This window comes from Ixodes scapularis, unplaced genomic scaffold, assembly GCF_016920785.2.
Source record: "Ixodes scapularis isolate PalLabHiFi unplaced genomic scaffold, ASM1692078v2 PGA_scaffold41__6_contigs__length_2269736, whole genome shotgun sequence".
In the NCBI taxonomy this organism is placed as follows: Eukaryota; Metazoa; Arthropoda; class Arachnida; order Ixodida; family Ixodidae; genus Ixodes; species Ixodes scapularis.
In genome coordinates this window covers 1,278,492-1,294,760 of record NW_024609870.1, presented here as the reverse complement: position 1 = coordinate 1,294,760, position 16,269 = coordinate 1,278,492, and the positions used below count along the sequence as shown (strand labels likewise).

General features: G+C 45.5%; 1 protein-coding gene across 2 annotated transcripts in view; it reads right to left on the bottom strand.

Moving 5' to 3' along the window:
- The window catches only part of LOC8043048, a 130,683-nt gene that overhangs the window by 11,755 nt on the left and 102,659 nt on the right, over positions 1 to 16,269 (bottom strand). For both annotated transcript variants that reach the window (XM_040214723.3, XM_042293065.1), the window contains exons 8-9: positions 15,455 to 15,662; positions 10,381 to 10,511 (exon numbers count right to left, since the gene is read on the bottom strand). In XM_040214723.3, the coding sequence (XP_040070657.2) occupies positions 10,381 to 10,511; positions 15,455 to 15,662 (339 nt within the window). The remainder of the gene's footprint in view (positions 1 to 10,380; positions 10,512 to 15,454; positions 15,663 to 16,269) is intronic.

Below are 16,269 nucleotides of genomic sequence, written 5' to 3'. Positions count from 1 at the left end.
TGACGTCATCTGACACCCTCATCGTCGTTTTCATGAGGATATACAGAAGAAAAACAGTTGCTTATTACCATCGAACACGCGGGCTTAGGAATCGCGTCTCCGCGTCTTCTTAATAAGTTGGATAGTGCTATTTTCCAAAACAAAGCTTGGCGATAACATTGAAGGATTCTAGGTAACGAGTAAAACAGATTTGTTTTGGGCATCAAACTAAATGCGTGCGAGGTAAGACGTGCAACCTGGCACTTCTAGCGTAGTTTTAAGGCACGTCAAAGATTCATACATTGGCGTTTTTACCACACAATGTGTTCTATGGCTGGTACCCAACCGTATGCGGTTCGATGCCAGCAACGGAAGTGGACAGGCCGACTGCCAGCCGAACGCTTAGGCAGCGCTCGTTTCCTCACTGGTTGGACACCTTGCCAGCCGACCTCTTCCCCGAGTGCCTCAGTGGAACTCCCGGCGGGGGCAGAAACATCACGTGCTCGGACATACAGCAACGCTCTGATCCGTGAAACGAGTGCTCAACGGGTTTTTCCTGAGAAAGAGCGAGAGAGAGAGAGAGAGCGGCAGAAAACAAGAGAATAGAAAGCAGGCGCTCGCTTTGCCGCAATGGGTTCAAGTACAGTTTGAGTGTTTGGTTCTCTATCGCTGCGAGCTGGCGCCAGGGCTCTGCTTGGCGCTGGCACGTTCCATTGCAGAGCGCAAGTTCGTCTGCTTCTTTTGTAGGGGTTGTTGTGACGTCAGATCGCCGATCTCTGATGGGTTCTGAGTGAAAAATAGTGGGTAGACCTCAAAGCAATCTGCTTTGAGGTCTATCCTTCAGTCACAGCCAATCCGAGCTCGGCGTTTTGACGTCATCACAACCCCAATAAAATAAGCAGACGAACTTACAATCCGCGTTGCCCTGTTCAGCACGCTCCGTCTACTGTGTCTCACACTCCGACAGGCTCTTAGAAGGTGCCACCCGCAAGTAAGACATCTATGGAGCGCTCACACGCTTACCTTGCACGACACAGGGCGGCTTCGCGCCATCTGATCCCCACATGTACACAGTTTCTCCACACTAACACATCAGTCTGTGTTACCACTTCCCTTGACACGCTTGTAAGGCAAGGGCCGATTTTTTTACAGCTGAGTTGTTCAGGGCTAGTTTACCCGGTATCGTGTACTTGGGCAAACAAATGTTGACACAAAACTCCGGACAGCTACCACCATCCATGAGCGACGGCGGCAACCTTTCCAGCCTTCCCAGGCGAAAATCAGTCCACTTTCAGCTGGATTGTGGAACTGGAAATGAGGCAAGCCAGCTGGATTCCAGCTGGATTTATAGTTCCATAATCCAGCTGAAAGTGGACTGATGTTCGCCTGGGTTTCCGCTCTGGCTTGCCGACTTGAGGTCGGAAAGGTGTTTATGGCGTCTGATGGAAAGGCTGGAAGCCTTTCCTCCAGAGTGGTAAGGCTGAAAGTTTTTAAGAGTAATCCGTGCCGATGCTACCTCTTCCCCCCCCCCCCCCCCCCCCCCCCCCCCCGCCTTTTTTTTTCTTCCTTAGTGTTATCCGCGAACTATATATGGTTTAAAAGGTGAACTTTTACGCGGTGCGGTAAATACAAGGATTTGTTTGTTTTTTCCATATCATTCATTATGACGAGACGCATTTGTGAATCGCAGAGTATGTTTATAATGGCCTTTGTATCATACAAGCTTCTTTGCGAGCTAATGAAGGCGCTATTTGTCAGGGTGTGCTGCGTATGATATTTTGTGTGTCCCAGCTACAATGTGTGAAGCATTCTCCGGGCTACCCAAGAAAAATCAGTTTTTAATCAACCTTTACCCCTGCGGACTATACACCGGGTGCGGACAATAATCCGGATAATGCGGCATAAACAGAGTATATTACTTTTGTACTTTTACAAAACATAATGTACACGGGAGGTATGTTTTAATATACCTTTAAGATATGTTGATTAAGGGAGTTTCCGAGAAACGAGAAACGTGTTTTTCGGCTCAGTTAAATCAAGTAAGCATTGCACAAAGCTCGAACTTCGTGAGAATGTGATGCTAGCCGTTGTTATGGAACGCGAAAGTTTGAGAACATGGCGTCGCCTAGATCAAAAGATAATTGAGGAAAACAAAATTTCTGTACGAGCCGATGTTTAGCTAAGCCTAATATCGGCAAAACAAGAAATCGCGTCGTGGGGCCTGTAATATCTATTGCAGTGAAAAAATAAAAAGAAGAAACGTGCCAGCAAGAAAGGAAACAATATCCTTTTTCTTGTTTGAGCTTTAACGATACTAGGCTTAGGTGGACGCCGGCTGATAGATAAATTTTGTTTTTCTCAAATATCTTTTGATCTAGGCGACGTCATGTTCTCAAACTTTGGCGTTCTATCCCAACCGCCAGCGTCTCATCCTTAAGGAGTTCAAGCTTTCTGCGATGCCGAGTTTATTTAACTAGTCCGAAAAAAAAAAAAAACGGTTCTCGTTTCTCTAAAACTCCCTAATCTTCTATTCAACTTGGCATTTCACCGGTGTGGTCCGCGCGTCGACCCAGTCTGGCAGCAAAAGGTGTACACACTCAAAGTACAAAGTGTCCCCCCCCCCCTCCCTACCAAAAAAATAAAAAATGCAGGTTCTTTTTTTTTTACCGTAAAAATGAATTACGCATTGTTGAGCGCTCATTCTCCTCCCAAAGTTAGCGCTAGAGGTCCGAACGAGATGCTAGAATTTCAGCGCGAACCAATGTCTTACTCAAAAGCTTTTTTTAAATCTATAATAAAAATTGAGGCTCATTTTCGCCCGGTTTGGGTTTCTAGCGGAATAGAGCTCGATTTTTCAATTGAAATAATAAAAAAATTCACTCATAACTATTTAAAAAGATATCGGTTCGGGCTCAAACTGTGACATCTGGTTCGAACCTCTAGCGTTACCTTTGGTCGGAGAATGAGCCTTCAGCAATGCGTTGTTTATATTTCTGGTGAAAACAACCCTGCAGATTTATTTTTGTCCAGTATACTCCAAGTAAACTAAAAGTGCACCTCAAGAATATTTTGCGAGACGTTTTATACAAGGTGCATTGCTTTGTACAAAGTGGTAACATCTTAGATGTTTTAAAGAAGGAGGAGGAGGAATAAACTTTTAATAAATAGAGCTTCAGGCGCTGATGGTTGGGCGCCCGCCCGGTGGGGGGCCTCCTCTAGTCCGGGAAGCCCTGGTCCGCGCTGACTTTCCGGGCTCTCTCCACCAGGCTACGCTGGGCTGAGAGGTCGGAACTGGTCAGCTGGCCCACCCACTGCTCGTAGGTTGCGTGAGGGTTGGGGGCGAGGGATGGGGTTTGCTGACACTCCCAGACCATGTGGTACAGGGTGCCAGGCTGGGAGCAAAATTTGCAGGTAGCAGAATATAGGGTGGGGTACATGGCGTGCAGTAGAGTGCCGTGGGAATACGAGTTAGTTTGTAGCCGACGAAAAGCGGTCGCTTCGGCTCTGGATAGGCGGGGGTGCGGTGGCGGGAACTGTCGTCGTTCGTGGCGGTAATGAGCGAGGATGTCCGCGTATTTCTTAAGAGGAGTAGGTTTGAAAGTGCATGGGGTTTGCGTGTCGTCGCCTTCTTGAGAAACTGCCCGGTGTATATGAGCGCGGGCAGCGGCGTGTGCCGCTTCGTTTCCCTCGAAGGACTCGTGTCCGGGGGTCCAGACGATATGGAGTTCTGGGAGTTGACGTACGTTTTGTAGAACTTTGAGGGCCGTTGGTGATATGCGGCCAAGTAGGAAGTTGCGGCAAGCGGCTTGAGAGTCGGTCAGTACAGTGATATATTCGTTGCCAGTGGTGGCCGCCAAAGCAATGGCGAGCTCTTCTGCTGTCTCGATAGACGTAGTGAGAATTGTAGCTGCCGTCAGTTCTTTGCAATGGGCGTCGGTGACGCTCACGACGTGGGCTGGTTGTTGGGGGTACGGGGAAGCATCCGTGTAGCGAGTAAAAGAAGAATCCGGGGAGTGTTCGTATTGGGTTTTGAGGGCTCGTATCCGGGCTTCTCGCCGTGCCTTGTTGTAGATGGGATGCATGTTTCTTGGAATAGGTGCGACTTTGATGGAATGTCGGATGGTGAGAGGGATGCGTTTCTTCTGCTCGCATTCTGCAGGAGGCGTGTAACCGAGCCGGTAGAGCGTAGCTCTTCCTACCGATGTGAGTTTCAGTCGGGTGAATTGTGAGACTCGATGGGCTTCTTGTATTTCCTCCCATGTATTATGGACGCCGAGTTGTAGGAGTTTTCGTGTGGCCGTCTTTGGGGGTAGTCCCAGGGCGGCCTTGTAGGTTTGGCGAATGGCAACGTTCAGTTTCTCCTTCTCCGCGGATTTCAGGGCCAAGTACGGTGTCCCGTACGTGACTCGGCTGATAAGGATAGCTTGAATGATGCGTAAAGTGTCGGTTTCTTGTAGTCCAAAGTGGCGATGGGAGACTCTGCGGATGAGGTGCATGAGTTGAGTTAGTGTGCGCTGCAGGAAGAGGATGGTCTGGGCGCCTGAGCCATCTTTTGGTATGTTGAGGCCCAAGATGCGAAGGTGTGGGACGTTGGGGACGGGTTGGTTGTCAATGGTGAGCTCTGGATCTGGTATGGGGTCTTTGTTTTTCTTGTATGTTCTCTTGCACAGCGTTAGAAGGGCAGATTTTTCTGGGGCGCATTCAAGTCCCCTGGGTTGCAGGTATTGTTGGGTCACCTGGATGGCTGCTTGAAGTGCGTCTTGTTGGTCCCCCGTTGATCCGGTGGGGACCCAGAGTGTTAGATCGTCTGCGTAGATGGCGTGATGTAGGTTTGGGATGGCTTGTAATAGGGGTGGCAAGTCCTTCATGGCGATGTTAAACAGTAGGGGGGACACTACCGACCCTTGTGGCGTTCCTTTTGGTATGGTTGTGAACGTGTCGGATCGAAGGTGTCGGATACCCACTGTTGCCGTGCGGTTGGTGAGAAATGAGGCGAAGTATTTGTATGTGCGCTCGCCACAGTTAGTGGATGCGACGCCTTGAAGGATGGCCTGGTGTGAAATGTTGTCGAATGCCCCCTTAATGTCTAGGGTCAAGATCGACCGCTTGCTGTGGTTATTCAAGCTGTCCAGTACTTCCTCCTTGAGCTGAAGCAGTATGTCCTGAGTGGACAGATGCGGGCGAAAGCCGTACATTGTGTCGGGGAAGTAGTCTTTGTCCTCAATGTGAGGCGACAGCCGGTTGTGGACCATGTGTTCGAACAGCTTGCCAACTCAGGAAGTGAGGGAGATGGGCCTGAGATTCTTGGGGTTCAGGGGTTTGCCGGGTTTTGGAATAAGAGTGATGTCCGCGTGTTTCCACTGAGGAGGCAGGGAGCCCGCCAGCCAGCAGTCGTTGATATAGTCTAGCAGATTTTCCAGTGCTACGTGATCGAGGTTTCGGAGTAGCTTGTTGGGTATTTTGTCTCGACCCGGGGTGGTGTTGCGGGTGAGAGTGTATACCGCCGCCTCGATTTCAGCCAGTGAGAATGGCTCGTCCATTTCAGGGTTGGGGTCACCCGTGTAGTCTGGTGCCCGCTTGGGTTGGGCGTTTATTTATGAATTTATGAATACTTTAAGGCGAGGGTCGGCCACCTTTGGATGCAGCGGGCCCAGTAGCCACAAACTGGAGACGAAGCCGGTCGGATCGAAGACCGGAGAGGGACCAAGTTTAAGGTGACGTGCAAAAATTTCACCCTCAGGGCACTTAGCGGTGCATTGCGACCGGTGTGTGAGCACAGCACTTTTTTCTGACACCGCTATTCTGGGGCGACACAGCGAAAAAAGGAAATTCCTGAAGCTTAAGTCATCAAAACAAGGGTGTGCTGTTTAGTTCAGTGAGCCATCTTTATGCTTTGACTGGTAAGGAACTTTATTTTTAGGATAAATATGGCCAGGCTGAATTTTTTTTTTTTGTAAAATGGTATGTAAGTTAATGTTTATCTAATAACGTTTCAGTTGCGCGTGCGCCTTGTATTGTCGCCGATCCTCACTCTGTTTCTTCTACGTTTTGATGTTTCTTTTCTACCCCAGTCTCAGGTTAATTCAACATGGTTAATATTCACCAGCTCGCCTGCACCCTTACCATATTTTACCTTACTCAGTACCTGTTTTTGGACCTAGTTTGCGAAAATATTTTCTCGATTTAAGCACACGAAACCTAAGATTGCTTGAGACCCCCTTAGTATGAATTTTTCTATTCAACTTTGTTTGACAAGATGCAAACATTCATATTAAAATACTAACTGAGAGCCGTAAAACGTTTTTAAACGTGCTAGGTCATTTATTCGTCATTCGGAAACACATGTTTGTCTTTGCGGTCTCCATCTTAAAGAAAAAGGTGTGTCCCCCGCATATTATATGAGGACCCTGCAATCGAAGCTGCACGAGCTTTTGAGATTCGAAAGCTTTGATTCGGGAATGCCAAAGTAAAACTTAACGAAGTCGTTGGCTGGATATATATCTTACAAATTATTATCTGTTTGGTCACCACCTGATCAGTAAATTTTATCTCGTAGTCCTTCTGAACTTGATCGAGGCCTGTCTTGAGCAAATTTCAGAAAATGTGGATGTCATTCGAGTATTTCGTAAAAACAGGAATTCCGACTCTGACCCTGTTAAGTTAGAGTACTATTATATATACTTTCTTTATAAAAGAGTGTGTTCGTTGCTTCTACGAAATTCTCCGCAAAATAAAATTATATAGATTCTTGGTTAATAGAGATTTTTGGTGTTGGGAGACCTCGAGCTCCAGCTCGAAAACTTTCGCGTGTATAAGAGCTTCTCATTCCTTTGTAGTCTTAAATTTCGGTTATTACAGTGATGTGAGATATCAGCCAACAATGCCAACCCGCACAGCCAATCGGACCAGGAAGTCTCTTCAATGGTTTCTTTACAAAGCTAAAAAACAAAAAAAAACAAAAACAGCAACACCAATGCCGTTTTTCTGTAGTACTGGACATCCTCATAGTAAGCCCTTGTGCGCGACAAAACTGTTGAAATGTACAATGGTGCAAGTCGTCATTCCAGACAAAATTTAAGGTAGATACGACGTACCTTATTTATTGATTCCCAATACATCACTTGGATATAGAAGAATTGCCGATAGATAATGCGATCAACGTTACTAATGAACAAACCCCGAGACGTGCCACTTGAAAGTTAACAGGTTCCAAATTGCACTACATTTGGAGCCGATTACACTTTTTGCGCCATTGGTGCTGGAGTGTGAATGTGTGTGCGTGTGTGTGTGTGTCCTGGTTGGGGGGAAGGGAGAGAGATCTTTTCTGTAGCGCGTGCCGGGTGCCGCCTAATATTGCCTCGCGGGCCACATCCGGCAAGCGGGCCGTGGGTTCCCGACCTTAAGGGAATGGCGTAGGTCGGCCTGACTTCCGCTCCCGCGGCCCGAGCGGGAGTGAGAAAATATTTCTTTTCAACTTTCAACTCTATTGTTTTCTCTCCAGGAGAGAGGGGGAGGAAGAAAAAAAAAGCAGACTATTGTCGCTTGACAGAGTTTCTCCTCTCCACCAGCAACGAGAGAAACTATTTTACATACTAGTGACCCGTAGAACAAGGTTTACATAGCTTCAAAACACACAACATTAAAAAAAAAAATCTGACGTGCATTACAAACATTCTTTGCAGGTCGGGGGTCCCATCAAGAATAGGCACAAATAACACCAGAGAAACAATGAACGAATATCCTTTCTGCTCAAACTCATCAAATCCGTGCCAAATTTTTTTGTACTATTTATAATATTAGGCAACGAGTGCTGCAACATCTGGAGGCTGTAGCCTGTTCTCGAGCGAGGCGTTGACCATGTGTCAACACAACGTGACCATGTGTCAACACAACGGTCTGCATATGCAGGCACTCTTCGCTTCATATTGGCGATTGATAGAAAAACAAGTTGATTTTGCCTTACAGACGTTTCATATGTTAGGGGAATCTTATAATTATAATGCTCTATAATTAGAATTATATGAAGGTTTCTGAAAAGTTGTAATGTGTGAGCGTTGAACTCCGCATTGCACATAATTCGAATTATTCTCTTCTGGAGAACATGTAAGTGATGCATATTTGTAGCCGTTGTGCTACCCCAAACAAGGAAGCAGTAATTATAGCAAGAGCAAATGAGGGAGTTATAGAGAAGAATTAATACCGAAAGGGGTAATATATGACGGGATTTATAAATAATGCCCATGACGTTTGAAAGTCTGCCAGCTATGCATTGTACTTCGGCGTCCCAGCTCATGTACTCATTAAATATCACACCAAGGACCTTCACATTTTGTACAAAGTCAATATTTTGTCCTTGCAAAGAGAGCCCTTGAGTAGATGAAAACACTGTATTTTTGGATCAAAAAAGTATGGCTTTCGTCTTATCTGTATTAATTGCTAAAGAGTTTGAGATTGTCCAGTCACTTATCTTCTGCAAAACGCTATTTGCCGCACATAAAATCTGGTGGACAACTTTCGCCGAAAAGAATAAACTGGTGTCGTCTGCGTAAATTATAAAATCTGCACTGTCGTCTATATTCACTATATCATTGATGTATAAGTTAAACAGAAGGGGTCCAAGGACGCTCCCTTGTGGCACCCCTGACGTCAGTTTCTTTAAGCTAGACCGCTGACAATTGATCACGACACACTAATGTCGATATTAAAAAAAAAAAAAAAAACTCGATCATCGTTGAGGCTATTCCCCGCACCCCGTATGCATTTAATTTTTTAAGCAGAGTTTTATGATTTAGACGGTCGAAAGCCTTTGAAAAATCAATGAAGACCCCCAAGGTAATCAATTTTCTTTCGATGTTGTTTAAAATTAGTTCCTTCTGTTTTAATAGCGCGAGTTCCGTCGAATGCTCCTTCCTAAAACCAAACTGGCAAGATGTTAGGTTACAGTGTTTTTCGCAGGTGTATAGTCTGGCATGTGTTGTTTTCTCTATCCCCTTTGAAAACACTGGGAGCACAGAAACAGGTCTATAATTTCCCAGGTTGTTTTTATCCCCAGACTTGGAAATAACTGTAACCTTTGCAACTTGCATTTTTGTTTTAGGAAAATGGCCATTTTGAAGTGCCAAATTAAAAATATCCTTTAAAGGAGGAGCAATTGATTTAATTACATGTTTCAGAGGTTTGATTTGAACACCGTCTATGTCAGTACTTTTGCTATTTCCAAGGTTCATAAAAACTGATGCCACTTCCTCCGCGTCGGTGGGGGCAAGAAAAAGTGCGTCAGGGGCGCCTTTCACAAATGAAAATCCATCGACATCGTTGCCATTCTTTACAATGTTTACGAAATAGTCATTAAATAGTTCAGCCAACGCCAAACCACCTCTCGTCTCCCCCTCGATGTTAAGCTCCATGGCTGTAGATTCGAAAGGGCCACGCCGCAGAAATGAGTTAAGTTTCTTCCATATATTATCTATTCGTCGCTCATTTTCAAACGCAGCATAAAAATACGTACGCTTAGCCCTACGTAAAGCACTTGTCACAGCATTTCGCTGCTTTTTAAATAACGCCAGCATACCCGGTTTTCTGGATTTTATGAATTTGTTGTAGAGAGCGTCTTTTTTACTCATAATTTTGATTATCTCCTTTGTCACCCAAGGCTTCCGAGCCTTCCTGTGGGCAAGTTGTTTTTTGTACGGGGAAACTCTTTTCATATATCTTTGTAAAAATCCCAATAAAGTTATCATATGCCTCGTCAGCTGAAACACTGGAAAACACCGTGCTCCAATCAGTACGACAAATCTCAGCTTCAAATACATCTAGATTTTCTACAGTGATATTCGATAATAAACTGGGCAGTCCTCTCCATCCTTTTGTATCCCGACCCCCGAATACTTCGGGTATGTGGAGCCGTCTCATGCGCCTGTGGCCAACCGTGGGTTACACAAAGGAAGACCGCCCACTAAGCTGTTGACAATTCAACTAGTCAATTTGTTTAGAAATTTCCTCTTCGTGCTTTTTGTCTTTGTCTTACACTGGGTTAGGAATACACAGGAGAGATCGGTTGTCTGTCACTATGCCTTGGCGTCACGATAGTAAAGCTTACGCCGCCGATGTCGAACAGAATAAAGTGAGACCACTCCCAGCGCGAGGAGGTGGGACTGCATCTAACGTTTAACGTTTAGCGTGACGAAATGTCGAACGTTTTGTCGTTGACGCTGCACAACGGGTCATGGTTGCGACGTCACGCTAATGCGGTGGCGCTGGCAGTGGACCTGAAATACGAAACGATGCGCAGCGGTCGAGACAGGCGCCAAACTAGCGCTGCAGACGCATGGCGTTTGTCGCGCCAGCCGACCCCGGTGGTTGTTCGCGTGGCGAGCAACTGGACCAACTCGAGGCACTCACGGTCCTTGGGCGTAGTGCAGGGTTCTCCAGCGCCAGATGAGCAGGAACAGGGCCACCGAAACAGCCAGGCTGAGCGCCGCGAACAGGTACCACCACACCGAGTCCCCGGCTTCCTTGCACTGGTCCGTGAGCTGGAACGAGCGCGGGCTGAAAATGGCCGCCCCTGTTCGCTTCCTGCAAAGGCGCGCGACCGAGATCGGCCGCCGCGTTCGCCTAAAACAAGATCACGGGGCCAGGCCGGTCTCTCCGCTCGCCCTCGGAGCGTCGTGCTGCCGACTGCTTTGCTGCCCTTGCCGCTCGCGTGCCCCAACGTCGGCGGCACGTCTCAGCCGATATCCCTTTTCGCCTTGTCCCTCCTTTCGAGCCTCGTGCGCGAGCGTGCGACCACCTCGACCGATTTCGGGTCTTTCTTCGTCTCCTTTGTGCGTTCCTGAAGGGACGGACTCGTGAAGCGTTCACGATTGCTTTCCTTTATTCCAGCCTTAGCGCACGTGTTTGGAATACGCGTGCAAAGCTTGTTGCTGGCCGCTCTGCCACAGTAACGTAAGCAAAGCGTAATTAATTTTTTCTTCTTTTTTTTTTTTTAGAGGGGGGGGGGGAGAGAAAGGAGGGAGGGGGGAATGTGTAACACAAACTGTGGCCATCTCCGCGACGGGTTGGTTCGCACCACAAGGCGCGGGCAAGAGAAAAAAAAAAACATAATTGACAAAAAAAAAAAAAAAAAACTGGGTTGTTTTTGCGGGGCTCTGCTGCAGACAACGTCGATGTAGTCCCTGGATCTGCTGATTCAATTGAGACGAACCTCGGTCCTTCACTTAGCCCTTGGTCGTAGCAGGTCTACGAGCCCGCCTTGCTGCTCTGTCCCCAGCCAAACGCTATTCTCTCGCGAGGCGTTGTGGTCACAACAGTAGCCAGCAAGCGTCTGTCTTCTACAAAACAAGAAAAAAAGATTTTTTGCAAAGGCCAAACGGTTAAACACTAGCCAATCTTGGGATGTTTACAATTCTGCACTAAAAAACTACACCAGGAACATAAAACAAGCCAAGAACAAATTATTTTTTAATAACTTACCGTTTATTGTGAAGAGTAACCCGAAAAAGTTCTGGAATCTGGTTTCATAAAAAAAAAAAAACTCTGCCTTCGAACTGCGTACCGACAACGGTGATTCCATTCCAGAGAGTGACATTCCTACAGTATTTAACGAATATTTTTCTTCCATTTTCACTAACAATTGTTTGAACACTGTTCCCACTCTCCCCGAACAACCTTACGAACCATGCATCTTATTAGTGTAAGCGCAACCGGTATTCAAAATCTCATTGCCAAATTAAAACTCTCATCGTCCGCCGGTTCCAACAACATCAATTCAAAAATTCTAAAAAAATACTACCACTGTCTCGAGTGAGTTCTTAAAATTAATCTTTGACCAGTCACCATCAGAAAGTTTCCTTTCTACTGACTGGAAGATTGGCAGGATTGTCCCAGTCTTCAAGCTGGGAAGTCGCGGTTTGGTCTCTAACTATCGTCCAATATCTTTAACTTCAATCGCATCTAAACTTCTTGAGCATATACTATATTCACACATCATCAGTCACCTAACAACTAAAGATTATTTTTTTCTTCAAAAAGCAGCATGGATTTAGAAAGGGACTCTCCTGTGAAACGCAGCTTTGCGACTTCATCTATGACCTACATACTAATCTCGAGTGTCGGGCTCAGACTGACGCCATCTTCCTGGATTTTTCGAAAGCCTTTGATCATGCTCCCCACCAACGACTACTGTTTAAACTCGCACCCCTTCGTCTTGACCCGCTAATCTTGTCATGAATACGTGACTTTCTTTTTTCCGGCGTGCAATACACGGTTACAAATTATCATGAGCCTGCCTTAACAAAGGTTTCATCTGGTGTTCCTCAGGGGTCCCGTACTGGGACCCCTACTTTCTTTAATATTCATAAACGACTTTCCGGCCACCATCTCGCCTAATATTCGCCTGTTTGCAGATGACTGTGTCGTATATAACAAAGTAACAAGTGTGCATGACAACATTCATCTTCAAGATGATTTAGTAAAAATTAACAAATCGTGCGAACACTGGCTGATGCCATTAAACAAATTTAAATGTAAACTAATCTGTTTCACTAGAAAAAAAAACCGTTTTGAATATTGCTCAGGCTTCGATTTCATTGAGACCGTTCCTTCGTACAAAATTCTTGGTGTAAAATTATCAGATCTTTCATGGAATAATCACATTGAAGCTATCTTTGCAGACACCTCCAGGACCCTGGAAGTACTCCGACGTAACTTTCGACCTGCTTCCCCAACTGTCCGCAAACTGGCCTGCGACACATTTATCCGACCTAAATTAGAATATGCTGCCTCCATCTGGAACCCCCATCAAGGCTACCTTATCAATCATCTGGAAGCAACTCGAAACAGGGCCACTCGTTTCATCCTCTCCACGTGCGATAACTCCATCAGTGTCTTTGCCCTAAAAAGTCAACTAACCCTTTCTTCTTTGCAGCTTCTTAGGAACGTCTCTCAGCTCTGCCTTCTTCACAAAATATATTATGACTGTCTGGACCTTACAACAGCATTATTAAACCTCGCGACCGAACATCATCTCGCTTAAACAATGTCTGTACCATCAAAAAAATTTGGCTCAACATACGCTTTCAACCGATCTTTCCTCCCACAAGCCATCAATGACTGGAACAGCCTTCCATCCTCCATCGTCACCATCGTAGACCCAGACGCCTTGGAATCAAATCTTCAATTGCACTTTTTATGTTGTTAACCATTTACCGACCTTTTCCTGCATGTATTTGTTTTTGTGTCTGTTTTTTCTAATGTATAATATGAATGATCTCCCCCCCCCCCCCCTTTATGTAATGCCCTCACGGGCCCTTAAGGTTCATTAAATGAAATGAAATGATGGATTGATGGAATTGACTGTACCCTTTGTATTTATTTATTCAATATCTGTTTATTCAAATACCTTACTAGGGCATTAATCTACGGGGTAGGAAATAAAAACCTTCAAAAAGAAAATACAAAGCACAAATAACAGAAAAAAATATTCGAGGATGCGTAGGATTTGAAATGAAAATGACATCACTGCAACATTGCAATAAGAAAAAAAAAAACGGACAGATATGAGCACCAAAATATTAAAAGAATTCAATCTAGCAATGCAATAACTTGTTGAACAGTAGGTTTTGTAGTGCTGTAAAAAGAAAACAAGAAAGGAGGAAACAAAATGTACTTAAAGAGGTTTAATCTGGATATGTATTCACGAACTTTAATATTGCGGTATGTACGGGCATGGGGACATAGGTTGCTCTTTTGGTGTATTGTGTTTTTTCGATTACTTTTTTGTCATCAAATGTGGTATAAAACAAGGTCATTCTGAGATACTTTCGTCGGTGCGTAAGCAAGGGCCACCCTTACTGAGCGCATATGGCAGAAGAACGTTTAGAGGAATTATAGCTGCCTGAGACAAACCGCGCTGCTCGTTTCATGTATGCGTTCAAGCTCAACTACACTTCGTATGAAAATCCTACGCGGTTCAAGTGTATTCTAAATCGGACGCACGTTCATCAAAGATAACGTTTCTCTAAGCTGTACAGGCGCCTGCCTAAAATTACGTTTTAGAAAGTTTAACGTGCGGCTAGCCTTAGTAGACAAGTTGGAACGCTCGTACATGAGCGCTCCAAGATAATTCGCTGGAAAACCAAATGCCTAAATACTTATATGGTGATACAATGTGATACAACAGTTAGAATTGTGCTATCAAGAAAATAATCCGTAGTCATTGGTCTTTTTTTGTTGGTAAATCTGACTGAATTGCACTAATTAGAATTTGAGAGACGTCTTCCACTTTTGACATTAAGATAAGATAAAGTCAAGGTCATTTTGCAAAACTTCATAATCCGCCTCACATCAGATATCGCGATAAACACAACAGTCGTCGGCATATAATTGCACATGACTAGAAAGATTTAGAGCTAGATAATTTGCACATATTAAAAGAGAAGGGGGCCCAGAACAAATTATTGCAGAGCACCAGATAGCAATGTAACATCTGAGGAAGTTGCACCATCTAAGACAACATTTGGCATTTTTTTCAAGGAGACAGGCTTCAAGCCATAAAAGAGGTATATATGAATATGAAGTGTGCTTAACTTTTGCAGCAACGGAGTATGTGATACAGAATCAAATGACTTGCGGAAGTACAAAAAAAGAATACAGTCAACTTGACTACCACATCTTATTGAAGCAGCAAGGTCTTAGGTAAATTCTACTAATTGTGTGCCACAGAAAATTCCCATCGTAAACCCTTGTTGCCTTGAGCGGAAAAAGTTCTTGTCATTGATATGACCGATTAACTTATTGTAAATAATATTTTTTTTATCGTTTTAGAGAAGGTGACTGCCAACTAAATCGCGTCTCACGCCGTCAATATTGGTCTAATTTTTTTTGCATAAAATTATTTTTTTTACATGAGTGTTCCAACCAGGCTGTTAAAAAAAACTTTTTTTTTTTCTTTTCAGGGGCCATTTAAGCCCCCTTACGGCATAACTCAGCTGCACAGAACCCATTAGTGTAATTTGCTAGGCTTTGTTTATAAAATATAAAGTGTAAAGCCTAGAAAACACATCCTGTAAATGCTCTCCCGGGGTGTTTATTTTAATGCGAAAGCATTAACTGTCTCATGGAGTGAGCTGACGTCATCAGTCTGAAGCACGAAAACGGCAGATAGTTTCCTTCGGTTCCATTGGTTGGCGCGCGTCGAGGGGGCACTCAGTGGCCGCTTCGCTCGTCAGTTTCCACGACCGCTCACCCCATGGCGCTGCGTGTCCATCAGCGCGGAGCATCCAAGGTCACCAGGGGAGCACACGCGCCGACCGGCGACGAAAAGTATGCAGCAGACGAAAAAGGGAGCGGACGAGCGGCTTGCGTGCTTTCGCATTTACAACTCAGAAGGAATGCTTAGGTGTACCTCGATCTTTTTTCTCTGAGCACTAAGGAGAGCGATAGAACATTCACCCATTACGGGGTGGTTCAGACTCACCCAGAAACTATGAGCAGCGGAGGAATTGAGCCTGACGTGTCCCAGGCCGTTGGTTATCGTCCCGAATACGGCCTGGAGGTCTTGGTTGTTCAGCAGCGCACTCTCGGGGTCCTCCGAGCTGGTTACGGACACCAGCACCCGAACACGGAAGCTCCAGGAGTTGTTGCCTTGGACCACGCTCACGTCCGGAAGCCGCACCTGGTGAGGCCTGCGTGAACGCGCCTGGGTTCACGCGAGCACTCGGCGGCACGCACCTTGCGTCATCGCTCAACTAGAGTAATGGCGCATTCACACTGCCGGTTGAGCTGCCTTTTCGAAGCGACCTCGTTCAGACACACCGAGGTCATGTGGCGGTTTCTTAGCGATTACGCGCGATCTTTCGGGACTTGCGCTTGCTAACCTTGTTTCTCAAACCGAAATCCAGTTAAGTCTACAATCCGAATTCAATACTTAAAATAGAACGAAAAAAAACAAAAAAAAAAAAAAACGGACGACGTTCGCAGGTAATCACACCCTTTCATTAGCAACGATGAATGTTTATTTTCGGGCATGCAAAATTCCCGCGTCCCGTGATTTGATCACTGAAAAAGTGTGTCTGTTAATTAGAACACGCTTGTTTCCACCAAACCCAAACCAAACTTTAGCTATTCTGGTACAGAAGGTTTTTCTTCGTGCTGTTCGTACGCATTCCGAGGTCAGGCAGCAAAGGAAGACAGGTGGACCCGCGAAACCACGCTGGCGATGTTTTTGAGCTCGCCCACAAGCAAAGCTCGACTTGGCGCGCCCTGCTGAACCATAGGCCCCTAATTGAAGGG